This window comes from Acinonyx jubatus, chromosome F2, assembly GCF_027475565.1.
Source record: "Acinonyx jubatus isolate Ajub_Pintada_27869175 chromosome F2, VMU_Ajub_asm_v1.0, whole genome shotgun sequence".
Lineage (NCBI taxonomy): Eukaryota > Metazoa > Chordata > Mammalia > Carnivora > Felidae > Acinonyx > Acinonyx jubatus.
The window spans coordinates 32450601-32478377 of NC_069394.1; the positions used below are offsets into that span (position 1 = coordinate 32450601).

General features: G+C 39.0%; 1 protein-coding gene and 2 long non-coding RNA genes across 4 annotated transcripts in view; 1 reads left to right on the plus strand and 2 right to left on the minus strand.

Moving 5' to 3' along the window:
• The window catches only part of ZFPM2 (zinc finger protein, FOG family member 2), a 464096-nt gene extending 462025 nt beyond the window's left edge, over nucleotides 1–2071 (minus strand). For both annotated transcript variants that reach the window (XM_027064037.2, XM_027064036.2), the window contains exon 1: nucleotides 1296–2071. In XM_027064037.2, coding sequence (XP_026919838.2) covers nucleotides 1296–1335 — 40 coding nt within the window. In that variant the 5' untranslated portion in view covers nucleotides 1336–2071. The remainder of the gene's footprint in view (nucleotides 1–1295) is intronic.
• On the plus strand, nucleotides 1–25957 carry LOC113600616 (uncharacterized). The gene is made up of 4 exons (XR_008292543.1): nucleotides 1–1451; nucleotides 2737–2801; nucleotides 19719–19772; nucleotides 25467–25957. It is a non-coding gene; the product is annotated as an uncharacterized LOC113600616 (long non-coding RNA).
• Nucleotides 5695–27777, minus strand: part of LOC113600617 (uncharacterized) — a 53074-nt gene continuing 30991 nt past the window's right edge. The window contains exons 6-7 of the long non-coding RNA XR_003421693.2: nucleotides 22770–22946; nucleotides 5695–7193 (exon numbers count right to left, since the gene is read on the minus strand). This is a non-coding gene — a long non-coding RNA (uncharacterized LOC113600617). The remainder of the gene's footprint in view (nucleotides 7194–22769; nucleotides 22947–27777) is intronic.

A 27777-nucleotide genomic window follows, 5' to 3' on the forward strand; every position in this document is an offset into this window, starting at 1 on the left:
TAAGTTAATAGATAAGATTTATTTTTAAACTACACCCAATGGCATTTTCAACATTTGGGGGTGGGGTGAGTGTGGTTCATAATTAAGGGGGAGGGAATACTACCAAAGCCTTACCCTGAAATTACACTCTCATCAGTTTGAAACTAGTTGGCAGACTTTAAACAACACGAAGAAATGGACACAGCACAAGCCTAGCAAAAAAATAAAAATTACAATTAAATTTAAAACAAATAAAAATTAAATTAAATAAACTAAGAAGGCTGTGCCTCCTTTTCGGCCAAAGCGTTGAAGACGTGTCGCAGGGCGACAAAGCACCATTGGAGGAATTTTCCCCAAGACCAGAAAAGTTGACCGAGTTGAGTTCTGCCAGTGTGTGTGTTTCGGGCAGGTACCTCCGGCCCCGCGGTGTCCTCTAAGCGCCACCCCGGCCCCGGGGCGCTGTAGGGGGAGCGGGGAGAGGGGGGAGGGGGCTCCGGGTCGCGCTCCCTGCGGCGCACGGGCTGCCTTGAACTCCCAGCTTCCGCGGTGGGAAGTGACGGGCGGCCCCTCCCAGCGAGGACTCCGCGCGCCTCCGGGGCGGGAGGCAACCCGAATCCCCGCTCAGCGGAGCGGTCCCGGCCACGCGAACCGGACGGGCCCGGCGCCCCCGGCCCAGTCCCGCCCCGCCGCCAGCCCCGCGCCCCCGGGGCGGAGGCGCTCGGCCGCCCCGCTGCAGAGGCGCAAACTTTTACACCTACTTTTTGTTTCGCTTCGGGTCTGGCGTGGCCGTGGCACCGCCCCGCACCGGGACCCAGACACTGATTTTCCACCGCCTAGGGACGGTGCCTCCCTCGCCCCGAGGTCTCGACCAGCTTTTCGGAGAACTAAGTTCTCACCCCGGTGGCTAAAAGTACGGTCCCCGGGAGGAGCGCTACGTCCGCTGCCACAACAATGACAACAACTACCGTAGGAAGAACCCCCTAAGCGAGCGGGGCTGCACGGGCAGGCTGGACGGCGAGGCGGCGGGAACTAACTGCGCGCGGGGGTCGGAATTAAAAAGAAACCCGGGAGCGCGGGGACGCGGGCGAGCAAGAGTGAGCTGCTCGTCGCAGCCTCTGTCTTGCCCGGCGCTCGGGCCGCCCGCCGTCTGTCTGTCTGTCCGAGACCGACTAGTTGTCCCTCCGCTGCTCAGGCAAAGTTTGACAAATCCGGGGCACGGGGAGCGGATTTCCCCTCGTCTCCCTCCCCTTCCCGCCCCGCGCGCCCCCCTCCCCAGAAATAATCCCAGCAACTGCCGGCCCAGCGTGCAAACTTACGTTTGATCTGCCGGGGTTTGCTCTGTTTTCGCCGGGACATCTCGGCGGCGGCCGCTGCCACTGAGGCTCCCGCGGTGCCCGCGGTCGGGGCTGCCGCTCCCTCGGCTCCCGCCGCCGCCGCTGGCCAGGCTCGGGCCGCCGCGGGCCGGTCTCCAGGTGCCTCGGACGCGCGGGATCCGGGCGCGGGGCTCCTCCGGGAGCCGCGGAGCCACGTTTGGAGAGGAGCAGGCAAATGAGAAGACGGAGGGGGGCAGAGAGAGAGTGACAGTGGGGAGGGGAGGGGGCGAGTGAGAGAGCGATGGAGGGGGGGGAGGACAGAATTTACAAACGAATGGACGAGGAGAGAGAAAAGGGGAAAGGGGGAACACGGAAAGGAGGAAGAGAAGGAGGGAGGGAAGGGAGAGCGAGCAGAGGGAAGAGGGGGAGAGAGGGGGTGGAAGGCGCGGGAGGAGGAGCGCGCTCGCTCTCCCCTCTCCCCGGCGTGCGGGGCAGAGACTCGAGCGCCAGCGCCACCGCCGCCGCCGCCGCCGCTCCGGGCCGCGCAGCTCGCTCTCTGCCGCGGGAGGTGGCGAGGCGCGGGAGGGAGGGGCGCGCCGGAGCTGCGGGGAGGGGAGACTATTCCATCAGCGAAAGGAGGATTGGCTGCATCCAAAGCCAGTCCGGATGCAAAAGAGGGCCCGGGCCTCAGTAGGGTCGGGTGCACGGGAGCGCGGTGGAGGGGTGAGGGGTGGGGGGTGGGAGGGGACCAGAGGCGTGGGGAGGGTTTGGAGGGGGGGCAGCTTCTGCAGTTGTCACCGCGTCAGCTCTGGGCATCTGCCAGAGCACCCCTCCAGGCAACTTCTTCCCACATTCCCCTCTGATGGACCCCAACTCTCCTCACGCCTGGCCCGTCCAGAGGGGCACAAAGAAATCCCAGTCTCTCCGTAAACTTTGCGCTTCCAGTTATGCCGCCCCCTCCCCTGGCCTCCCCCCTCCCCCCTTCCAGCTTCTTGGCAGGAAGGTTAGGCCACTGGCAAAATCCTCGGCGAGAGGCAGCTGATCACAAATGCCAACTGTGTGTCTTGGGGCCAGTTAAGCCCTCTCATCTGCCCAGGCTCTCTGGAGACCATTTCATTGCTCTCAAGGTTCCCAGGAGACCGCTGCGGACGTGGACCATCCCCCACTCAGCCCGCAACGATGGGATGCTGAGCGGCGTCCTAAAAGTGCTCTTTTTCACCTCCACTTCTCATGGTAGACTGTAATAATTCCGAATTTGGAGACAGGCAGATCTTTTTTTTTTTTTTTTTTTTTTCTTCCCTCAAATGAAAAAAGGAGGACCATTAGCTAGGTGATTAGCCCTAGGTGGGAAAGGAATCGTCTCAAAACAGAATACTAACTTTTTGAGGAAGTCTGTGGAAGTTCTAAAGACCCACCCCATCCCATGACCTTTAATTCTTTTTAGTTCTGCCACAGGGAAGCAGCCAGCGACTAATAAAAGATTTGATCTTGCCATAATTTCCCAAGCAGGTAAGACCCAATAACTATTTCATGGTTCTTTAGCTTTTAAAGTTTTGTTTCATTCTTTTTCAATTATTGTGTGTGTAGTATGTTGGAAACTGCGAGCCAAAAGAAGAACAAATTTTGAAGTGATTTGCATAGTTATTATTTGGCCAAGTTAAGCTGCATGAGGCTAGCTTAGTTTCTCCTAGTTTTATATATACTGAGTATTAAATATATCCTCCCGGGTGGGCTGGAAGAAGCTTCTATCCCAGTAGCAGTGGGACTGGCTGCTTTATGTCATGAGTATTTACTAATAAACTCCACTGCAGTTGACATGTATCCCCCAGATACTGCTGACTTTTCCCCCCAGGTTGTGGGATCATCCAATCTGATCTGAAATTGTGCCCCCCTCACCCCCCCCCCGCCTTTGTTTGGTTGACTAGCCGTTCCTATGAGCCCCACCAAACTTGATACTCTAAAAGGGTCTGGGGGTCAGCAGAGAGCCTGGGCTGATTGAGGATAATGCACGCTGCTCAGTGTGCACGAGGCACTGTAATCAGTGTCATTTATAACCCCATCAGGACATCTTCTGGAAGGTGTAAAGAGTTGCCCTGTGAAAGGTATGGCTGGGAGAATCTTAATACAGAGCTTAAGACCAATTGTGAATTTTATTACATTACCATTAGTACTATTATCATGTGAGGTTGTAAGAATACATGGTCCTTTGCAGTGGAAAATGCACTAAATGACAAAGTCCCTCCCCTGAAGAACCAACAAATTAAAGCCGTAAGTACCATGAAAAGCAGGGTTATGTGTGTTTGTGTTGTGGAATGAATAAGCAGACAGAGAACTACAGATTTCTGCCTCCTTAATTTTCAATTCATTACAATTAAATTGGTGTGCTTAGAATTGGATGTATTATACATTACGGTTTTTAAAGATCTTTTTACAGAACTGGCTGACTTTTTATATCAGCCAGAAGGAATGCCCATTGGAATTAAAATATCATAACAGTTAGTGTTTCTTTTGGCATTTGAAATGGTTAAATATGCAAAGCAAAAGAGAAACAAATAAATCTCAGCTAAATATTCAGTTTAAAAGCTGAAAGGAGGAAAAGTCAGGGAATTCAAGGTAAGATTGATAAAATAAGCAGACTGCATTATTAGAAATAGATATAGTTTATATAAATGTATAAATATATATTAATTATAGTCATTATGAATGAATTAAACTAAGGAATACTATTACATTTTGTGTTTTCTCATCATTTTTAATGAGAATGTTGATGATATTTAAAATTCAATTTTTCTTTTTCTAGTTTAACTCACTAAGGTTATAAAATTAAAAGACAGCAAAACCTATAAGCAATTATCTCTGTCCAAATGGATATAGCAGCCCCAAACCGCAGCTACATGACTATCAAACAATGATTATGAAAACCACAATTGAGGAAAGCATCAGGGAATGATATTGCAAAACCACAGCAACAAATGTGTCTGTGATATTGAAAACCACAATTCACAACTAATACCCTGTGTATCGCAAATTACTATTTAACTATAAATATGAAAATGTATAAGTAACAGCACAAAATAATTTCTCATTTACTTAAAAATGAATTATTCATTTTCTAGACTCACTGATTTCATCTCTACATAATGGTTCATTTTGAAAAGTTTCTGCTTTCAAAGACAAATCATTTAAAATCACATATGTAAGTTACTTTAAGCGCAGAAAATATGCAACTTTTAATAACATTCCTTCAAATACTAAAAGAATTGATCTGAAACCAATCTGAAATAAAGAAACATTTACCTCAGTCTAGCTTTCTTCATAAAGTTCTTTGGGAGTAAAAAGAGATGTGAGTCAAAACTGTTCATGGAAAAAAAGTTTGAAGTATTCTATTACAACCTCAATGAAAATATACTTGTATATATTCTTAATAGTCCAGTTAGCTAGAAAACATATATCTGACAATAAAATGAGATGCCAGTACTGAAACTACTTTAATAAATAAAATCAAAGGTTTATTTACAAATGAATAAAAACAATATAGCTTGCAAGTTTATAGGGTTGACAGATTTCGAAAAGTAAAATACAGGATGCCCAGTTAAATTTATACTTCATGTAAGCAACAATTGTTTTGTATTAGTCTATTCCATGCAATATTTGGAACATACTTATCTTAAAAAATAATTGTTGCTTACCCTGTACTTTATTTCATTTTATCTGGCAAACCTACAAATACAGCATGTTACCATTTTCACAAATTTATGGTTGTCTTACAACTAACAGTGTTTATAGAAAAGGCAGAAAAACCCTAAAGTGCTTCCTACAGACATATATTTAGTTCTTGAACATCATATTATTTAAGAACGGCAAGGTAGAAGAATAAATTTCTATACAAAAATTCTCACTTTATTTGGCACAGTACAGAAATGTGCTCTCAGTGTAAATGGATTTCATTCATGTATGTCTTACTCTTGGATTTGTTTTTAAAATGTGTTTTTTCCTCCAAGGGATCGACAAATTGATAAAGCAACCTCCCAGGCCACATCTTATTAGGCAGCAAGCTGCCTTCTTTATTATGGGAGTAAACAATATTCAAAAGCTTCAGAAAGACTTAATTTTTTGCCCTTGTATCCTCACCAGAAATTGAATACAGTTTATCTGCCTTGATTTAAGATTGTGACACTGAATTGAACAAGAATGCAGTATGAAAATAGTGTTTCGGATTTGTATATCTTTATAATTTGAGCAGTTTAAAAATAAAAATCAACAAATTCATCTAAATGGCCTTACTATGTTATAACTATGAAAGGGACTATCTGTTTACTTGCAAAGGAACCAAGCGCTTTGAAAACGTTCAGTCAATCTAGATCAGGGGTTTAACTTGGGCTTCATGTAGACAGTCAATGTCTCAAAAGAAGTTTGTATGTACCAAAAAACAAAACAAAAAAAAAAATGTTCTATGGAGCAAGTCTGTTGAATTCATCGGATTCTCAAAAATTTCTGTGAAAAAAACATCTGTGAACCATTATGAGTTAAGAATCACTATTCTCTTTCTGTGTGAATTTTTATGGTATACTAAAAACCAACGTGTGTTTTTACTCTTTACTCTTTACCATAATCCTTTATGTACAAGTTACTACTCTGAGAGAAGAGAGTTATAGGATCAACTCTATTAAGCAAAAAAAGTTCTTTGTTGCTAAGTCCATATAATACATCACACCTCCACATATAAAAGAAATATTAAAGGAATGTCATCCCAAATTTTAGCAGACATCTGTGGATTTTGCCTGCCTAGCATTCATTCTCTTTTCAGGTAATAGTTCCGTGATATCTTTTCAAGAATTACTCCTCCTCACCCACTATTTGGTCATGTGATACAAACGGGGCCTTCCCCAATCCCTGACCAGAATATTCTAGGTGTTTGTCTATGGTGATTGGCTCAATGGCCCAAAGCATTCTCATTAGAGTCAGCCCTGGAACGTTGTACTGTTCCAGGGAAACCACTGAGGAAAAGGTGCTATTTTCCCGCTGGGCTACACTGGGAAAATGCAAATCTGTTATGCAAATCGGCTGTTGGACATCCTTGTTGGAAGAACCTGTTAAGAACACTGCCAGCACAGAGGACTAATTTTGTCTTATCTCGGGATCTGATATTTGGGAAACCCAAGCTGAGATACCCATCAATATTCTAATATTACTTTGTTTTAGATCCGTCAACATTATCTTTGTGTCTACATAAACATAAGAGTCATTTCTATTATATTTCACTTCCATCTATTTGACCAGGCTAACGCTTATGCATGTCTGTAGTCTTAGTATAGATGTCACTTTTCACAAGAAGACATCACTCACCTCCCAGCCTGAGTGAGATATGTCTTCTCCTTTACTACCATAACACCTTTTTTTTTTGCCTCCATAATATCACTTGTTGCATTTATTACAAAGACAATTTACATAAAACCCAATCCTCACCAGCCACCTCCCTGTCCCAATACACCTAACTAGATAGAAATGTTTGTGAGGGTAAGAAGTATCCTTTTCAGAATCATATCCCCAGTGCTGGACATATAGAAAGTCCCAACATAATTATTGAAAGAAAAAGTGAATTCAGAATTAACCTGTCTTATGTAGGAACTCCTGCCATTCCCAGTCCCCATCCACAGAGTCATAGGTACAGGAGATGGCAACCGTATTTGAACAGCATAACTCCATGCTCCTGTTGGTGGATTCTTGGACCACGGGGAGTCCCTGACTTAAATATGGCTAATCAAATTCCTCTCTTAGAAATCTAGAGTTAGTTTCAAGACTTTCATCCTTACATAGGCTGATCTCTTGAATGAAGAAGTAAAACCTCTGGAATTATGGCATCGTTATCACCATGTGAACAGAGTAGCAGTGATAGTTTGTCTGTAGAAAGAAAAGTAAATAAAACGAATGTTCAGAGATAAGTAGAGATAGGAATATGAAATGGAATCCCACGTCTTGTTCCAGCCCCTTCATAGACTGCAGAAGTACTTCTGCCCTTGATATCATTGAGGTACTTAGGTTTTCTTAAAATAAATTCCTCCCAACCTTTTCTTTTCTAAATTATTTTTGTCCTAAATTAGCATTAGTGGATTCCTGTTACATTCAAGTCAAAAGAGTAAACTAAGACAAGAATTAACCATCTATGACTTCAGTTTGCTTAACTGACTATTTAGAAATAGCAGTTTAACTGAATTTTTGACCTTCCTTCAGAAAAACACTGTATTAGTCTTGGTTCTTCAGATAAACAGAACCAACAGTGTGTATATACATACATACATATATATATATATATATATATATATATATATATATATATATATATAGGAATTGATTTACATAGTCAGGCTGAGAAATCCCAGGATCTGCAGTTGACAAGCTAGAAACCTAAGAGAGAGACAATGGTATAGTTCCCGTCTGAATCTGAAGACCTAAGAACCAGGAGAGCTGATGGTGTAAACTCCAACCTGAGGCTGAGTACTAAGGCAGGAAAAGACAGATACCCCAGCAGGGAGACAGTCATGCATAGAGAGGGATTTCTCACTTCCACTGTCTTTTTCTAGTTAAGCTTTTTGTGAAATTGAGGAGGGCAATTTCCTCTCCCCTTTCAAATGTTAATCGCATCTGAAAACATCTTCACCAAAACACCTGGAATGTTTGGCCAAATATCTGGGCACCCCAAGAGCCAGTGAAGTTGACACATAAAATTAACTATCACTTGGGCTGTCTGGGTGACTCAGTCCATTGAGTGTCCAAGTCTTGAATTTGGCTCAAATCATAATCCCAGGGTCACGGGATCAAGCCCAGCATCTGTAGGGCTCTGCACTGAGCATGGACCCTGCTTAAGATTCTTTCTCTTCCCCGCTGCACCTCCCCCAACCTGCTCACGCATGGGCTCACGCGCGCTCTCTCTCTCTCTCTCTCTAAAATAATAAATAATAAATAAACACAAAGAAATTAAAATAATAAAAAAATAAAATTAACTATCACAAGCACTTTTGTTGATTTTTTTCCCCCTGAGCAACCGGAAATGGCAAAGAATCCTTATGAATGTTAAATTGGCAAATCTACAATTATAACATAGATAAATGAGGATGTTATCAATTACTGATTTTGGACATTCACTTCAATCAGGGGTAACTCTTGGGGAAAAAGTTGGCATTTTCAAATTTAGAATTCCTCAAGAGCATGATGATCCATTGACATGCACATCTATAACCCTTCTGATTAACATATATATTCTGGCCCCAGATGTTCCATTTTATTTTCACCTTTACTTTGCCACATTTGAATAACCATCTAACAGATTACCTTGCACGTAAATTTTATGAATGTTGTTATAATTTGCATGAATAATGTTTATACTTCCGTGGTGGATTTTATTTTCCAACCTATAACTTTTGCCATAAATTCCTAAATGCAAAAGAAGAAATTAAACAGCTTTTGAGAAAACTTGCTGTGTGTATTGACTTAATCAAAACGTTTATCTTTGCTTTTATCTACTTGCAAAAGTATATTAAAATAATGCATTGGGGTACTCGGGTGGTGAAGTGTCTGACTTTGGCTAAGGTCATGATCTTATGGTTCATGAGCTCGAGCCCCATGACGGGCTCTCTGCTGTCAGGGCAGAGCCTGCTTCGGATTCTCTGTCTGCCTCTCTCTCTGCCCCTCCCCATCTTGTTCTCTCTCTCTCTCAAAATAAATAAATAAACTTTAAAGAGACAAAAAATAAAATAATGCATTAGAAGTGAATTCAGGGTGACCTGAAGATGAAGGATTATGAATAACCAGCCAGAGCATAATGATAATGGAGTCATTTAAAAGACACTGAAAACGGTGATTATATCACTTTTAAAATGCATCTTATAAGGAAAATTAAACTATATGACTAATACATTTCTTTTAAAACAATTTTATTTTCATTAAACAGATAGATTCACCCAGATTTAAAGGTCAAATAGATTTTTAAGGCTGATGATGAAAATTAGCAGTTTCTTGTCCCACTCAACATCCCAATGACAATTCCTGCTCCCAGAGGCAGAAGCACTGTCAATTCTTTTTAGCTGATTCTCCTGACGTTCACTTCATATTTCTAAATACGTTACTACTTTTTAAAAAGTTGTTAGTTTAGATATTATTGGTTATATTGACTACCTACAATAAAATATGAACTTGTAACAGATTTATACCTCCCTAACACATACTTTCTTCAATTTTTCACCAAATCAAAAGCCTCTAGTTTTATTACTTTTTTTAAGTTTATTTATTTTGAGAAAGAGAGATTAAGCGGGGAGCAGGGAGAGAAGGAAAAAGAGAATCCCAAGCTAACAGCATGGAGCCTGACATGGCGCTTAAACTCACAAACTATGAGGTCATGATCACGACCTGAGCTGAAATCAAGAGTTGGACACTTAGCTGACTGAGCCACCCAGTCACCCCTAAAACTCTTATATTTTTATTAACAGTTAACCTATATAGGGTATGGTGATTATGTTTTCTTTTGATCTCTTTGTTTTTCCGAGAGTTAATGATTATTGTTTTCATCATTTTCTTGCTTTTCTATGAACTATCACTATTTCTCCCCGAAATCCTTTGCCAGTGTAATACAGTCAAGTAGGTCCTTACCTCATTACATCCAATAACTGATAATCAGATTATCAGATAAACAAGTAGGCTGTTGTTCTTCCCCCCATGCTGATGTCTTTTTTGTACCCTTCCATACCTCTGTCTACTCTAGACTAATTGTTCTTTGTGACTAAAATTTTCTTTTCCTCATTATCCTGAGAATTCACTTGGTTTTGTCCTGTATTAGATTCTAAGTTTCATGAATACTGTGTATTCCCTTTTCCCCTTCCTTCCTTCCTTCCTTCCTTCCTTCCTTCCTTCCTTCCTTCCTCTGTCCTTCCTTTCTTCCTTTTTGTTTTGTGGTTTTAGAATACAATTCCATGTAGCTTCCTGGAAAAATGTATATAGAGGGCAATTTTTTTTGAGATTTGGCAAGACTGCAATTCTCTTCATTTTGCCCTAATATGTGATATATGATTTATGAGGGTGTAGAATTCTAGGGTGTAAATTATTTTTCCTGAATTGTTTTTCTTTTTTCCTTTTATTTTTCCAGCTTTATTGAGATACAATTTTGTATATTATTAATACGTTTAAGGAGTACAATGTAATGATTTGATACACTTACATTTTGCAAAATGATTACAATAAGGTTAGTTAACACATCCATCATCTCACATAATTACCTTTTTTTGTTTGTGGTGAGACTATTAAAGATCTACTCTCTTAGCAACTTTCAGATACATAATGCAGTATTGTAAACTATAGTCACCATGCTGTACATTAATTCCCCAGAACTTATTCATCTTATAACTGGAAATTTGTACTCTTTAACCAACATCTCCCCATTTCCGCTTCTCCTGGCTCTTGGCAAACAATATCCTGCTCTTTGAGGTCTGTGAGTTAGGCTTTTAAAAATTCCACATATAAGTAATATCATCTAGTATTTGTCTTTTTCTGTGTAATTTATTTCGCTTAACATAATACCTTCATCCATGTTGTCACAAATGGTAGGATTTCCTTTTTTCTCATGACTAAATAATATTCCATTGTATATATTCCTATACCACATCTTTTTAATCCAATTTTTATTTTAACCCAATTTTTATTTCTTGGTTATTGTGAATAATGCTGCCCTGGACATAGAGATCCTAACTTCATTTCTTTTGGATATATACCCAGAAATGGTAATGTTGGATCATAAGGTAGTTCTATTTTTAATTTTTTGAGGAAACTACACAGTGTTTTCCATTGTGGTTGTACCAGTCCATATTCCTACTAACAGTGCAAAAGGATTCTCTTTCCTCTGTATCTTCACCAACACTTTTGTGAGGTGATACCTCATTGTGGTTTTGTTTTGCATTTCCTTGATTATTAGTGATGTTGAGAATCTTTTCAAGCGCTTGTTGGTCATTTGTATATCTTCTTTGGAAAAATGATGGTTTAGGTCCTCTGCACATTTTTTAATTGGATTGTTTTTTTGTTCTTGTTTTTGTTTTTACTACTGAGTTATAGGAGTTCTTTTTATATTATGGATATTAATCCCTTCTCAGATACATGATTTCCAAATATGTCCTACCATTTCATAGGTTACCTTTTCATTTTGCACATTGTTTTTTTTTTTTTGTTTTTTGTTTTCGTTTTTGTTTCCGTTTTCTCTGTGAACAAGGATTTTTACTTTGATATGATCCCAACTTGTTTATTTTTGCTTTTGTTGCCTCTGCTTTTGATGCCAATTGTTTGGAAGACTAATTCCAAGGAGCATTTTTCCTATTTTGTTTTCTCCTAGTAGTTTTATGTTTTAAGTCTTATGTTAAAATCTATAAACCATTTCAAATTAATTTTTGTGAGTGGTATAAGTAGGGGTCCAATTTCATTCTTCTGATTGTCCAGTTTTCCCAACACTATTTATGGAAGGGACTACCCATTCCCTATTGAGTATTCTTGACTTTCTTATCAAATATTAGTTGACCCTACATGTGAGGATTGGTTTCTGGGCTATTTACTAAGTTTTATTGGTCTATATGTCTATTTTTATGCCAGTACCATATTGTTTTGATTGCTATAGCTTTGTAATTTAGTTTGAAATCCGGAAGTCTACTGCTTTCAACTTTGCTCTTCTTTCTCAAAATTGTTTTTAATGTTTATTTATTTTTGAAAGAGAGAGAGAGACAGAGCATGAGCAGGAGAGTGGCAGAGAGAGAGGGAGACACAGAATATGAAGCAGGCTCTGGGCTCTGAGCTGTCAGCACAGAGCCTGATGTGGGGCTTGGACCCATGAACCACAACATCATGACATGAGCCAAAGTCAGACACTTAACCAACTGAACCACCCAGGTGCTCCTCAAAATTGTTTTGGCTATTTGGGGTCTTTTTGTGATTTCCTTATGAATTTTAGGATTGTTTCTCTATTTCTTTAAAAATGCCATTGGAAATTTGATAGCAGTTGAATTAAATTTATAGATGACTGGGTAGTATGGACATTTAAAAAATAATTAATTCCTCTAATTCATGAACTTGGGATATCTTTACATCTATTTGTTGTCTTCTTCAATTTCTTTCATCAATGTCTTATAATTTTAAGTGTACAGATATTTTACTTCATTGGCTAATTTATTCCTAAATATTTTTATGCTATTGTAAATGGATTGTTTTCTTATTTGGGGGGGGGGGAGTTTATAGTTAGTGGATAAAAATGCAACTGATTTTTGTATGTTGATTATATAACCTGCAACTCTATTGGAACTTTGTATTGGTCCCAACAGTTTTTAGTGAAACCTTTAGAATTTTCCATACATAAGATGATATCTTCTGCAAAAAGAGACAATTTTACCTCTTTCTGATTTGGAAGTCATTCATTTCATTTTCTTAACTAATTGCCACAGCTAGAACTTTCAGTTTTATGTTGCATAGGAATTGTAAGAGTGGGCACCCTTGTCTGGTTCCTGATTTAGAGGAAAAACTTTCAACCTTTCATCATTGGGTAGGATGTTGGCTGTGGGCTTTTCATATATGACCTTACTTACGCTGAGGAATATTCCTTCATTTTTAAAAAATGTTTATGTATTTTTGAGAGAGAGAGAGAGAGAGAGAGAGAGAATGAGTGGGCAAGGGGCAGGGAGAGAGGGAGACATAGATTCCAAAGCAGGCTTCATGTTCCATGCTATCAGCACAGCGCCCAGTGTGGGGCTCGAATCCACGAAATGTGACATCATGACCTGAGCCAAAGTCAGACACTTAACCAACTGAGCCACCCAGGTGCCCCCAGAATATTCTTTCTGTATTCAAATTTTTGTGAGCTTTTAGATGAAAGGCTGTTTAATTTTGTCAAATGCTCTTTCTGTATCTATTAACATAATCATATAATTTTTATCTTTCATACTCTTAATGTATTGAATCACAGTTATTTATTTGTGTACATTAAACCATCTTTGAATTCTAAGGATAAATCATACTTGATCATGGTATATGATTCTTTTAACGTGCTGTTGAATTGTGTGGCTAATATATTGTTGAGAATTTTTGTATCTATATAATCAAGGATATTGGTCTGTAGTTTTCTATTGTTTTAGTGTCCTTTTCTGGCTTTCATATAAGAGTAATTTTGTTCTCACAAAATGAGTTTGGGAGTGTAGCCTCCTGTTCAGTTATTTTTTAAGAGTTCAAGAAAGACTGGCATTAGTGTTTAGTAGAACTCACCAGTGAAACCATCTGGTCCTGGGCTTTGTTTTGTTGGGAGGTTATTGATTGTTAATTCAATCTTCTTCCTAAAACTTAGTCTGTTCATATTTCAGTTTATTATTCAGCCTTGGTAGATTGTATATTTCTAGGATTTTATCCATTTCTGCTATGTTATCCAATTTGTTAGCATGTAACTGTTCATAGTAGTGCCTTAAGATTTTTTGAACTTCGGCAGTATCCATTATAAGTCCTCCTCTTTCATTTCTGACTTTGAGTCTTCTCTCTTTTTTTCTTAGTCTAGTTAAAGGCTTGTAAACTTTCATAATCTTTCAAAAACACAGAACTTAGTTTCACTGATCTTTTCTATCCTTTCTTTTCTATTTCATTTATTTCTACTCTGATCATTGCTATCTTCTTTCTTCTGCTAACCCCGGGCTTACTTATTCTTCTATAGTTCTAGTTCCTTAATATGTAAAATTAGATTGTATATTTGAGATCTTCCTTTTTTCTTAATATAGGCATTTATCACTATAAACTTTTCTTTCAGAACTGTTTTTGCCGTATTCCATAAGTTTCAGTATGCTGAGTTTCCATTTTCATTTGATTCAAGGTATTTTTTTTCTTTCTATTTTAATTTCTTTGATCCATTGGTTGTTCAGGAGTGTGTTAATTCCATATTATTGTGGATTTTTCCATTTTCCTATTGTTATTGGTTTCTATCTTCATACCATTAGGTCAGAAGAGATAAGACCCAATGATATGATTTAGTCTTCTTAAATTTGCTAAGACTTGTTTTGTGAACAAGTCTATATATGTTGTGTCTTGGAGGAATTTTTGTGTGCATTTGAGAAGAATGTGTATACTGTTGCTGTCAGATGGAATGTTTTGTATATGTCTGTTAGGTTTACTTGGTCTAAAGCATAGTTCAAGTGTGATGCTTCCATATCAATTTTCTGTCTGGATGATCTACCCCTTGTTGAAAGTGGGATATTGATGTCCCTTACTATTCTATTATTATTGTATTCTCTGTTTGTCCCTTCAGATCTGTTAGTATTTGCTTGATATATTTATATCCTACAATGTAGGAAATATGTATATTCAAGATTGTTGTATCCTCTTGATGGATTGCTCCATTTATTATTATATAATGACCTTCTCTGTCTCTTTACAGCTTTTCAGTTAAGGTGTATTTTGTTTAATACCAGTATAGCTATTCCTACTCTCTTTTGGTTTATATCTTCCAGATATAACAGTCTATTTTAAGCTAACGGCAATTTAACTTTGGTAATATACAAAAATTTCACTTTTTTACTCCCCATTTATTTTTTTTATTTTATAATTTACCTTTTTTATATTGTATGTTCACTGACAAATTATTGTAGCTATTGCTATATTTAATACTTGTGTCCTGTAAATTTTGTGCTAGAATTAGGCGGTTAGCACAGTACCATATGCAATGTTATAATATTCTGAAATTGACTATATATTTACCTTTACCAGTGTATTGTTATTTTCATATGTTTTCGTGTTACTAATTAGTGCCTTTTCATTGCAGCTCTAAGCACTCCTTTCAGGATTTCTTGTAAGTCAAGTCTAGTGGTGACAAGCTCCCTCAGCTTTTGTTTGTCTGAGAATGTCTCTGTCTCTCCTTGATTTCTAAAGGACAACTTTGATCCGTAGAGTAGTCTTGTTTGGCAGTTATCTGTTTCTTTCAGCATTTTGAGTATATCATCCCACTGTCTCCTGACCTGTAAGGTTTCTGTCGAGAAACCTGCTGATAGCATTATGGGGGGGGTTCCTTTGTAAGTGACAATCTTCTTTTATCTACCTGCTTGTGAGATTCTTTGTCTTTGATTTTTTGACAGCTTTTATTTTATTATTTTTTTAAACTTTATTTTTGTTTGTTTTGAGAGAGAGATAGAGAGCAAGCAGGGGAGGGGCAGAGGGAGAGCAGACAAAATCATTCCAAGTGGGCTCTGGGCTGGCAGTGCAGAGCCTGATGTGAGGCTTGAACTCATGAACCGTGTGATCATGACCTGGGCCAAATTCAAGAGTCAGAGGCTTAAACGACTGAGCCACCTTCTGACAGCTTTTATAATGTGTCCTGGAGAATATGTTTCTGAGTTCAATTAGGGGACCTATGAGCTTCATGAACATGGATGGCCAGATCTCTCCCCAGATGTGAAGCTTTTCAGCCATTATTATTTTTTTAGATCTGGAATGTCATGAATTTGCGTGCTAATCTTTCCCATATCTGTCCGTATATCATTTCAGTATATGTGCTGACGAAGCAAACATATAGCCATTATTTTTTTTAAATAAATTTTCTGCCCCCTTCTCCCTCTCTTCTTGAACTCCAGTAATTCTCAAATTGGCTTGTTCAATGGTATCCCATAGATCACATAAGCTTTCTTCTCTCTTTTTGATTCTTTTCTCTTTGTTTTCTCTGAATGGATGATTTAAGGGGTTTTATTTTTCTTTGTTCTCTCTGAAAAGATCATTGAAAAGGTTTGTCTTAGGAAAAAAAAAGTTTGTCTTCAGTTTCAGATTCTTTCTTCTGCTTGATCCATTTTGATTTTCACTCTCTATTGCATTTGTCATTTCATTTATTGTATCCTTGACCTCAGAATGTTTTTTTTATGATTTCTATCTTTTTTGTAAACTTCTCATTTTATTTGCACATTGTTTTCCTGATTTCATTGAATTGCCTTTGTGTGTTTTCTTGTAGCTAATTTTAAATTCTTGGTTGGATAAATTGCAGATCTCTGTGTCTCTGGGGTTGGTTAATGGAAGATTATTGTAATCCCTTTGTGATGTCATGTTTCTATGACTTTCCATGTTCCAAGACTCTTCATGTTCCATGAAGTCCTGTATTGTTGTCTTTGCATTTAAAGTAGCAGTCACCTCCTCCATTCTTTGCTGAATAACTTTGGAACAGAATCATCTTCCCTCAGTTCTACTAGAGATTCTGGGGCTTTCTCAGATTTTCTGTGGCTACACAATACTCCACACTTCTTGCTCCCTCTTGTGGCAGATTCTTGTTGTTTGTTTGTTTCAAGTTTTTATTTAAATTCTAGGTAGTTAACATATAGTGTAATATTAGTTTCAGGAGTAGAATTTAGAGATTCATCACTTACATATAACACCCAGTGCTCATCACAGTGAGTGCCTTTCTTAATACCCACCATGCATTTAGCCCAACTCCCCACCCCCTCCCCTCTAGCAACGCTCAACTTGTTCTCTAGAATTAGAAGTCTGTTTTATGGTTTGCCTCTCTTTCTCTCTTTTCCCCTCCATGCATCTGTTTTGTTTCTTAAATTTTGTGGCAGACACTTAAGCTTGTATGTTTTCTTTTGATCCTGGGGCACACCAGGCCAATTGCTGACAGACTCCCTTTTACCTTCTCAAAGTCAATGCTAAATGTTCAAGTTTTTGGTCTCTTCCTGCCTCATAGATACATCCAGCTTTCTGTGCATGCTCACTAGTTATCTGCCAAAGCTCACTCTTGCTACTGTCAGGGGCACATACAAAGAGCTGCCCGTGGGGTGGAAGTGTGGGTGGGTGCAGCCCACAGAGTCCTATGGATGCCCATGGGCTCATTAAGGGGATTGACAGGTGAGGCATCTCAGCAGCTATGAGGTGGGCCTCCCGATGGAGTCCATAATGCACTTAGTAGGATCTATGTTCCTTTGACATGTTCCAAGCCTTCCCTGTTGTTTCCCTAGCTGCTTACCACCCCCAGTCATGCAATCCAGTGATGCAGTACCCTGGATGGGATGAGAGAAATAGGTGCCTCTGGCAGCATCCCATACAGCTGGGGAAGCCAGGCACTCACTCACATGTTCTCACTTTTCTCCACAAGAGAAATCATAGGCTGAGAAGGGTTCTCCTGGCACTAGCTGTGCCACCTTGGAAGACAGGTGACATGAATAAAGTCAAGCTGTTCCTCTTACCCTCTTCAACGTGTTCAACCTCTGATTTTCTTACTCCAACAGTGTGCTGGAAGTTCTCTGCTGGAATCCTGGACTTCCACAAAGTCTTTCTTGTCTGTTGGTCATTGTCTAAGTCAGTGTTCGGGAGGGCTACTAGACTGCAGGCAAGAGGGACAGGGGCCAGTGCATGGGCCACTTTCGTGTTCATAGCCAGGACCAAGGTCTATTTGCTTATTATACAACACGTAGGTGGGTAAGACTTCTCCTGGGTCCCTTAGCTTATGGTGCTGGCTCCTGCAAAAACACTTTTTCTGTGGATGGATGCCAAATTGTTGTTAGGGGGATACAAGTGACTCCCTTACTTTTTAAACACAGTGTTTCATTGATTTCTACCTTCCAGTGTCAGTCTGGGAGGCCTGATGCTGTAGTATTTCCTTACCATCTGCATGTAGCCTGCTTCTTTCCCCCACTCCCAACACTTGATGCTTTCAGGATCTTCTCTTCACTCTCAGTCCTCTAAAATTTCATAATGTGAAAATATGTTGCACCATCTACCCATTTACTGAGCTTCCCTCCCATTTGCTCGCTGAACCATTTCAGTCTAGAAACTTGTGCCATCAGTTCTGAGAAACTTCTTTATATTATTTCTTTTCCTGGAATTGTTACTATCTTGGTCCTCCTTGAGTGGATAGTACCATTTTCTTATGTTTTCCTTTTCTCTTTTTTGCTAGTTGTGTTATTTTTTCGAAAATGTCTTTAGCTTTGTGTTTCAAATCTTCACTGAAATTTTTATTTACATCATCATATTTTAATTTCTTCAACTTACTTTTTTATTTCTAAAGAGTTCTTTATCAGTAGTCTGTCTTTATTCCCTCTTTTTCATCTCTCTGAGTCCAGTAATTAGAAGTTTTCTTCAGTTTCCTGTGAATTTTCTGTTTCCTTAGTGCTTCTTTTGTTCTTTTTCCTGTTTTACTATCTGTCTTTCATGTTAGAATTTTCCCACACATCTTTGGTTATCTTTGACTTTCCATTTCTAATATGACCGAGACACTAAAAACCTAATTGGAAGTTTATGTGTATGGATAGAATGGGGTTTGAGAAGTACTTGTCAAATTGTGGGCTTTGGGTGGTAAGGCCCCTGCCTTACCTTGCCGCTGGAAATCCCTGTCTATACATCTAAGTATTTTCCTCTTGTGTTCAACACACTCTCCAGAGAGAAATCCTGCAATACCCAGCCTCGTAAACACTCAGCCAGGGAAAGAGCTTTAGTATCTCACTGTTTACTGTGTAGACTTTTATTTAATCTCTCCTTTCAGTACAGAATCCCCACCTTCAGTTAATATCACTGAATACAAAATACAGAGAAGCTCCGAGTTTACCCTAGAAAATAAATCTCAGCTTGTAGCCTGGTATAGAGAAGTTGATAACAGGCAGTGGGGTATGGGAGAAAAATTAGGGATATCACTGATTCTTATACAGACTTTGCACCAATCCGTGTATATCCAGTGCCACTGGCATCTAACTTTCAGGGATTCCTGTTAGTTGTATTCTATAATTTTTCTCTTTTCTTTTTCACTCATTTTTCTGCAATATATCCTTAAATAACCTCCTTGGAGTGTGTACTTATGAAATAAAAGTTCTGAATCTTCATGTATGTGAAAATGTATTTATTTTGCTCTGATCTTTAGTTGATAGTTTAGCTGGAAATATAATTCTAGGTTTAAAAATCCTGTTGTCCCTTGTTAAATTCGAGAAAGCATCACTCTTATCTTCTAGTATTCAATATTACTGGTTGGAAATCTGATACTAGTCAAAAAACTTTGTTACCTATTTCTTACTTGCTTGGTGCTTTCATTATTTTCTCATTAACTTTCTCAGAACTTGCTGTTCTGAAATTTTACACTATTTTTACTTATATTATATTATTTATATACAATTCATATACTATTAGTATCTATAGTACAGTGTGCTATTATATATATTTATATACTATTGCTAATATTAGTTAATACATAGTATTATTTGCATACTATTGAACATTACAAATTTCAACCCAGAAGTAATCTGTCCTATAATGTTCTTAACAGAAGACTGGTTTTATTCAGATACTACCCCTCTTCCACACAGCCTTACCATTCAAGTAAACTTGACTCATTTCCACTTTCAGAGTGATCTTTAATTAATTCTAATCTTGCAACTGTGATCTCATTCCCTTTATTTGTGACTGTTTTAGGAATGGACAAGGAACCCAATTCTGGACAAAGGGAGAGTTTGTGGAGGCTTTTGGGTGAGTCTTTTATTGTTTTTAGGAGAGAAGTATGGGGAACCTGTTTGTCTCTCTCCTCCTGAAAATAGACAAGGAAGAATACTGCATCCCTTGTTTCTGTCATCCAGTTTTTGGACAATGAGAAAAGCCATCTCTCAAACTGAGCTAACCCACAGGGCAGTGGATAACAAAGAGAACAGCATTCAAATAAAGCTGAACCCGTGGGGCGCCTGGGTGGCGCAGTCGGTTGAGCGTCCGACTTCAGCCAGGTCACGATCTCGCGGTCCGTGAGTTCGAGCCCCGCGTCGGGCCCTGGGCTGATGGCTCAGAGCCTGGAGCCTGTTTCCGATTCTGTGTCTCCCTCTCTCTCTGCCCCTCCCCCGTTCATGCTCTGTCTCTCTCTGCCCCCAAAATAAATAAACGTTGAAAAAAAAAAAACAAATAAAGCTGAACCCTGATCATAGTAGGCTTGGCAACTGCTTTGCTTTTACACGTCCTGTCAGAGGAGCCAATAATATTTCTTATTGTTTAAGACAGTTGGTACTGGTTTCCCATTACTCAAAGCTGAAAGTGCCATAACTGATCTAAGTTGCAGAAAGTATTTTGTCTTTTATTCTGGGGTCACATGGACTGAAGAAGAGTGGAGAATATGGATGGGGAATAGGATTGGCATCCTGTGGTGTAGTTTAGTATTCAGACTTCCAGTTTAGCCAACAGCATCACTTCTACCCTCTTTGCACTGAACAGTTCTAATTCCTGCACTTCTTAAGATGTGTCATATACATAGCATGTTATTACCATGCTATCTGGAGACAGAGGACTTGCATTCAAATTTTGCTTCTGACACTTCTTAGCTAGGTAAGCTTTTGCATGTTATTAAACATCTGTTAGCTTTAGTTTTTTTTTTGTTCAAAACGGAAATATAATGTATCTACTGCAGAGAGTAATTGTATTAAATGAGTTATTGTATGAAAAGCTTTTGGCACGTAGAAAGTGCTGTGTCACCATTAGCTACTAGCAGAATACTCCAGATCATTTTTCCTCTTCTTTCTTAGCAACAGAATCCTAATCTTGTTCAAGATGTTCAGTTAGAAGTACTGATTTTCTGAAATTACCTTACAGCTAGATTTGGTTGTGTAGTGCAGTTCAGACCAATAAAATGCAAGCAGAAATCTACTGGATGTGGCTAAATAACCTGAAATGGTTTTGCTTAAAAGTCAGAATGCATCTTTTTTTTTTTTCTTGGCCCACTCCCTGGCTCATATCTGGAACAGGACATGATGCGTGGATATAGAAGAGCCATCTTGTAATCATAAGAACAAAATCTACACGGTTTGGAACACAGTTGGAAAAGAATCAGTACTGATGAGTTCCTTAGCAGTATATCAGCCCTAAACTGACTCTGGAATCCTTACTCTGCAAGGAGGAAAAACACCTGTTTTGTTAAGCACCATATTTAGGTCTGTTACATACAGCCAAAAGCAGTGCTGATAAGGGACCCTCTGGGCAAGGTGGTGCTCTCTTTTTGCCTTTCGAGACCTTGGTTTTAAGGAGGTTATTTTCTTAGTATGCTTTATAATTCAACGTATTTCTATCCTCATTTGACTTTGTAGAAGCTGTTTCATTATAAGCCAATAATTTCAAGGACTTCTTCCCATCCTCCTTACCTTTAAGCTTTATTCCTTTTCGATCTCTATATTTTCTTCTCTGGAGAAAAGGGAAATGACAGTAATACCTATCTTGGGACTATGAACTTTAATTCTTTCAGGTGCTACGGGTAATGTAAAATATAACAACAATAACAACAACAACAGAGTATCCAGATGTAAGATACAGTTGAGGACTATGGAGACATGGAGAGTATATGTCCCTGCCAAAAGTGTTTAAACTACAAATAAAACAGATATTGTACCACTCAAAGAATATAGACCTGTAGGCCCAATGTGACTATAGGCTGCAATTCTGCAAATTCTGATTTTAAGACATAGTAGATGTGAAAGAATTCTCATACTCCTCACCAAAACACTAATATCAGTAATGACAAAACAGTGTACAATTAAGACCTTTTAACTGAAAGTGTATTTAGCTAAAATAGTTCCACTTATTTTCTTCTAAACTGTTTTTCCCTGTTTTTGGCTGATACAGAAGAGAATGAAGTAACTCTAATATTATACTCAACAGACAAAGAAACAACAGACAAAAATCTTCTCTGTGGGGGTTGCTATGGCTTTGGAAGAAAACCACCTGCAAAGAAAAATGTAAGATAGGAAAAGATGCATTTCCCACTCCCATCCTTCCTCAGTTTCTTCCTCTCCCTGCCTTAATATATATGTTGAGGAGTTGCATTATAATAGTGGCTCATAATACACCTTAAAACGCGAATTAATAAAGCAGTTGTTACTGCTGATACCCAGTTCCTGCACATAAACCACCTGTGTGTCCCTGTGTTCCAGTAAGACTGCATCTGAATGGAATCTACTAGAGACCAAGCCTATGCTCTTCCCATTTCCTACAGAGACAAATGGACTTCAGGGGCAGGAATGGCTAGTTCCTGTTGCCCTGTTGCTCAGTTACTTGGTCCTACACACTTATATCTGCACAGATAAAAGTATTACCAGCAAGGAAACTAAGGTTCAGAATGGAACATTATACTTCTTAAGCTCACAGAGTACTGGAGAAGGTGGAATTCTAACCATGCATTGCCTAGGAAAACTGATGGGGTTTTCCTTATGCCATTAAAGCTTCCCTAATAGTGGACAATTAAAATATCTGGACACTTACACAATTGAGCAGTGAACTGGACTGATAATCAGGCAACCAAGAGTCTAGTGTAGCCTCATCAACTTGGAGAGCTTTATTCATCACTAGCCTCATTGTTCACAGTGGTAATCATTTTTTTCCAAATTCTAACTTGGATACCTCTGTCATTGGAATGTTCATTTTAAGTACCGTGTTTTAGACTGAGAATCTCTAAATGGTAGGAATTTTGTCTAAATACGTGATTTGCGTAGTACTTACCTACATAGAAAGACCTTGAAATTGTTCTTGATAATGCTGACAATTTCTCAAATTTTAAACGTATTTTCCTTGTTTCCTTTCTGTCTCTATTTTAATATGTTCTGGACCTCTATACAGGAAAGACCCATGCAGTCGTGTCTTTGGAACAAGGTTCATTGAATGCTCCAGTCCAGATGTCTGTATAAAGAGAATGAGAACGTTTATCACGTCTTTGGCGCTTGTGGGAAATAGAGCCCTAGTTTAATGTAGTACAGAGTATAGCTTTAGGATTTTCATAAGATAGATGTTTATTAGAGTATTTGGCAGAAGGAGGTTTTGAAATATTTAGGGTCAGTAGAAAATGCCGTCCATGACTACAGACTAGGTGGTTTTTCTACATGCGGCTACAGAATTTCATTTAAGGATTCCCTTGCTAATTTGAAATCTGAATTGCCAAAGACCAACATAGACATGACCAATAATAATTTGTGTTTCAACTGTTTTCTAAAGGCAGTTTTTGACTTAACTTTTCAGCTTCCTTTTCCTGTAAAAAAGCTCCTCTGTCACGTTGCCGCACAACATCCTGTTAACCTATTTTCCTGAGCTGGCGGGAAATTGTCCACTACTGATGTCCGTACCGGTGAAATACTTCTTGCTGATCTCATCCTCTTTGATCAGAACTTAACCTTATCAACATGAACTCCTTAGATGGGACTATCAGGAAATATTGAGTAGGTTCCTATTTGATTAAAGGATGAGGCAAAAATTTCCGTTCCAATGAAACATAGCAAAACTCAGACTTTCATATTTAAGATACACCGCAGCGTTTACATTCTCGCCTTCTCTCATCAATCATCAATCAGTAAATACACGTATATTGTGTGTCTGCTGTGCACCTAGCCATTCTTCTGAGGACTAGCTTTGTTGCTCAGAAAACTAGCCAAAAAATAGATCTGGTTACAGTTTATTTGTTGTCTTACCACAATGGATGAAATGCTACAAAACAGCAAATTAAATTAAAAACAAATAACTTGATGAGGGCCAATCATTTATGCCCTAGTGGTAATCATGACAGTTACAATTTTACATTTCCATGAACTGGGAACACTGAAAGGAGTAAAAACTAAGGAAAGGGAAATTAATTTTGGGTTTTCAACATTAAGAAGGCAGTGCTAGTCGAGCTACAAGTAGGATTTCTGTGTACAAATCACTCATTAATTGATTCGCTCATTCATGCATTCAGTCAAGTATACTTCCTCAGTATTTGTAATGTGTCATTCTCTTTTAAAGGCTGGAGATAGAAAGACAAGTTGCAGCCAGAAACAAAATGACAGTATTTAGTAACTGTATTCCGGGGAAGGGAGATGATCATAAGATGAGAAGAACAAAATACTGAGCAAAAGGGAGGTTGTGCTAAATGTTGACTATTCAGACGTTTGGCCCCAGGCCAACCCTGCTTTCCTTCATGATGACACTTTAGTCAGAGTAAACAAAAGCGAGCATATAGTTTTGAGCAAAAACAAACTCCTATCTTTCAACCTTTTACTGACTACTATTATTTCTGTGCGTGAGTACTTCTGTAGATTCAATAAAACAATCTGACTGCAGTAAGTTTGTTTGGCAATATCTTTGACCTAAACCATACATTATTTGTTCTTTAGTGTAGCTATGGGTTTATGGTTCGCTACATTTTAAATGACATGGAAGTGTCACCTTACTCAAGAAAATAACAATATAAAATATCAATACACAGAAAATGATGAAGATATTGATTTTAATTAAATGAATGCCTCAATGATTTTTTCTCATTCTCATTCTTTTCATATTTATTTAAGCATACTAAGGTTTCATTTTCAACAAAGTGAAACAATTTTGCAATAGAAGACTTTAGATGATACCATAGTTTTTATATGGCTATAACACAGAAAGTAATCTTTAGGACAACCTTTTTTTAAAACTTATTTTAGAGAGAGAGTGAGAGCGTTGGGGGGGTTGGCAGGGGAGAGGGCCAGGGGGAGAGAGAATCTTAAGCAGGCTTCACTCTCAGCAAGGAGCCAACGAGGGGTTCTATCTGACTGAGCCACACAGGCACCCCAAAACAATACTTTGTAAAGTTATAGTCTGCTCACCTCATTTTTCTTTTTCTGTCATGGCTAATTATTTATTACAATACAAAGAAGACAAAAGTATATCTTAAACTCAAGGAAATAGGAAGTAAGAAAAAGATTTCTTATAAAGATTTTTCTAACATTTATTCATTTTTGGGAGACAGAGAGAGACAGAGCACGAGTGGGGGAGGGGCAGAGAGAGAGGGAAACACAGAATCCAAAGCAGGTTCCAGGCTCTGAGCGGTCAGCACAGAGCCCGACGCGGGGCTCGAACTCACGAACTGTGAGATCATGACCTGAGCTGAAGTCAGACGCTCAACCAACTAAGCCACCAGACACCCTAAAGAAAGATTTCTTGAGATCACTGCAATACAACAGTTTGCCATAATTATGCCCAGTAAAGTGCAAAGAATACATATTTGATTTCTAATATAAATATCTAGATCTTGTTCATGAAGAAACTGATGAGAACCATTAGCCACTATGTAAATATGTAACTTAAGAAATACTTCAGTGGAAATATTACTTATTAATGGCTTATTAAGTGTTATGGGTTGAACTGTGTCTCCTTCAAATTCATATTTTGAAATCCTAACCTTCAATATTTCAGAATGTGACCTTATTTGGAGATAGGATCTTCACGGAGGTAATCAAGCTAAAATGAGGTCATTAGGATTGGCAATAATCCAATATGCCTGGTGCCCTTTTAGAAAAGGGAAATTTGAAGACAGAGAAGGACACAGGAGAACACCATGGGAGGATGAAGACAGAGACAGGAGTGATGCTCTTTCAAGGCAAATAATGCCAGCGATGTCCAGCAAGATACTAGAAGCTAGCAAAGAGACATGGAAGAGATTCATCCTCACAGTCCTTAGAAGGACCCAATTCTACTGACATCTTGCCCTTGGATGTCTGCCCTCTAGAACTGTGAAACAATAAATTTCTATTGTTGAAGCCATCCAGTTTGTGGTACTTTGTTATGGCAGCCCTAGCAAACTAATTAACTGAATCTCTGGTGTAATACTGCCCTCGGTACTGCTTTGTTTATTGCTAACCAAGTGGCTTCTGTTTCATTGTGTAACTCTCTGTGACCAGTAATATTAGCACTAACAATACAAATAGTTACAGCTAGTTTTCTGAGCACTTCCCATATTCCAAGCTCTGTTTTGATCCTTTCTGACCAGCTGAGATGAATGGGGAATAAAGGATTTTCATGTGGAAAGAATAATTTTGTTACTTTATTAAGCACTAATGACTAATACGAAGTTTTATGAAGCCATTGAGGGTTTGGGGATGGATTTCAAAGAGCTTGTTACTTACCCTAATATAGAAATTTTATCTTGAAGTGGGGTGCTGCCTCAACAAAATCTGAAAGTGTGAAGCCTGAGGATAATGGCATGTAATGAGGAAACCGATACTTAAAGGCTGGGAAAATGGTGAAATCTTTGCTAAAAATCATTGCCTAAATCTTTGCTAAAAATCATTGCCTAGTCTACTTTAGGAAGAAGACAACATGTCTACTAATCGTTTCTAGTTAGATGTTGAAGTGCCTGGCAGTCCTACTGTGTGTTGTCTATTATTAGACATTCAGCATCTTTCAAGGTTGGAAACCCCAGTTTCTTGTAAAAATTGAACTACAAAGACTTTGAGTGACAACACACAGTAAGAAAAACTTTCCAGCTGAATCAAGTAACTCAGGACGAAGGTCAGAGTAGGGTATGGCTTCACTTCAATTGTTCCAAGAACCCAATGGTAGTCACAATTAAGTCGAGAGGGAAAGAGGCACGAGGATGAGGAAGCAGCCATGTACAATAAACTTGAGCATTATTTTTAGGAAATAACTTTGGCTATGGTAACTGGCTATATTAAACTGGCTGAAGCAAATAAACCGGAAGTCTACAAAGTTTTTGAGGGAATTGTATTGTCCAGGAAACCACAAAGACACTCGTGAAAAAAAGTCTTTATTTTTCGATTCAAATGCTGACATCAATTCTTATACTCCCACATACAGAAAGCAGCCTTGGAATGCCTCTCCAAGGAAGGCATGCCCTCCAAAACTCTTTATAAATGTGGCTAAGAAAAATAATGACAAAGAAGTGGTTCCAGCAGGTTATCACCAGGGACCACAGAGAAGAAGTGGCAAAATAATTCCTCTCAAAGAGTAGAATCAAGGCCTAGTCTAACAATCTCCCCCTCTCTACTTCACCTCTACATCTAATGTGAGACTTTCCCAGTTTCTGTGCGGTGGCATTACCGAATCACTCAAGAATATTGATGATCCTGTATTTATTGTTCTTCCTCTTCCCAGTTCTTGGTAGTCATTGTAGATGCCTTATATGTGGATGTGAGGTAGGGGTACAGATAAGCTATCTTGTTCATGTGTCACCTAACCATGAGGAGCCACCTGTAGATCTGATAGAGAAAACAGAGAACCTGGATTCTGAGATGGATGCAGTGAATAAAGGAGCACTGGATTATCTTCTTTGGGGAGGGAGGGAACAGATGTGAGTTTCTCTGATACATGAGATGAACAATAAGACATTTTGTTGACCAGAATTTGGACTGTGGTTAAGACGATGTTATGTGTTGAACACACTGTTTTCTCTTCCTGGGCACATGCATTTGCTATTCTCACATAAAAATATATTGGGAGCCATATGACTTATTTAGGTCGATAGAATGTATGCAGAAATAATGTCAGACATTTTTATACTCAGCCCTTAAAACAATACTGTACAATTTTCTATTTCCGTATTTCCCTTCAATGTTAACCTTGTATGTTTTTTCAGATACACTAAAAGACAGAAGCATCTTTGGTCCCTGAGTCACCATTTGGAGGGGAGGTGGTCAGGAGACCTGCCTAGATCTGCATCAGAATGTGGCCTGACTGAAAAATAAATGAATTCCAAGGTCTGTTTGTT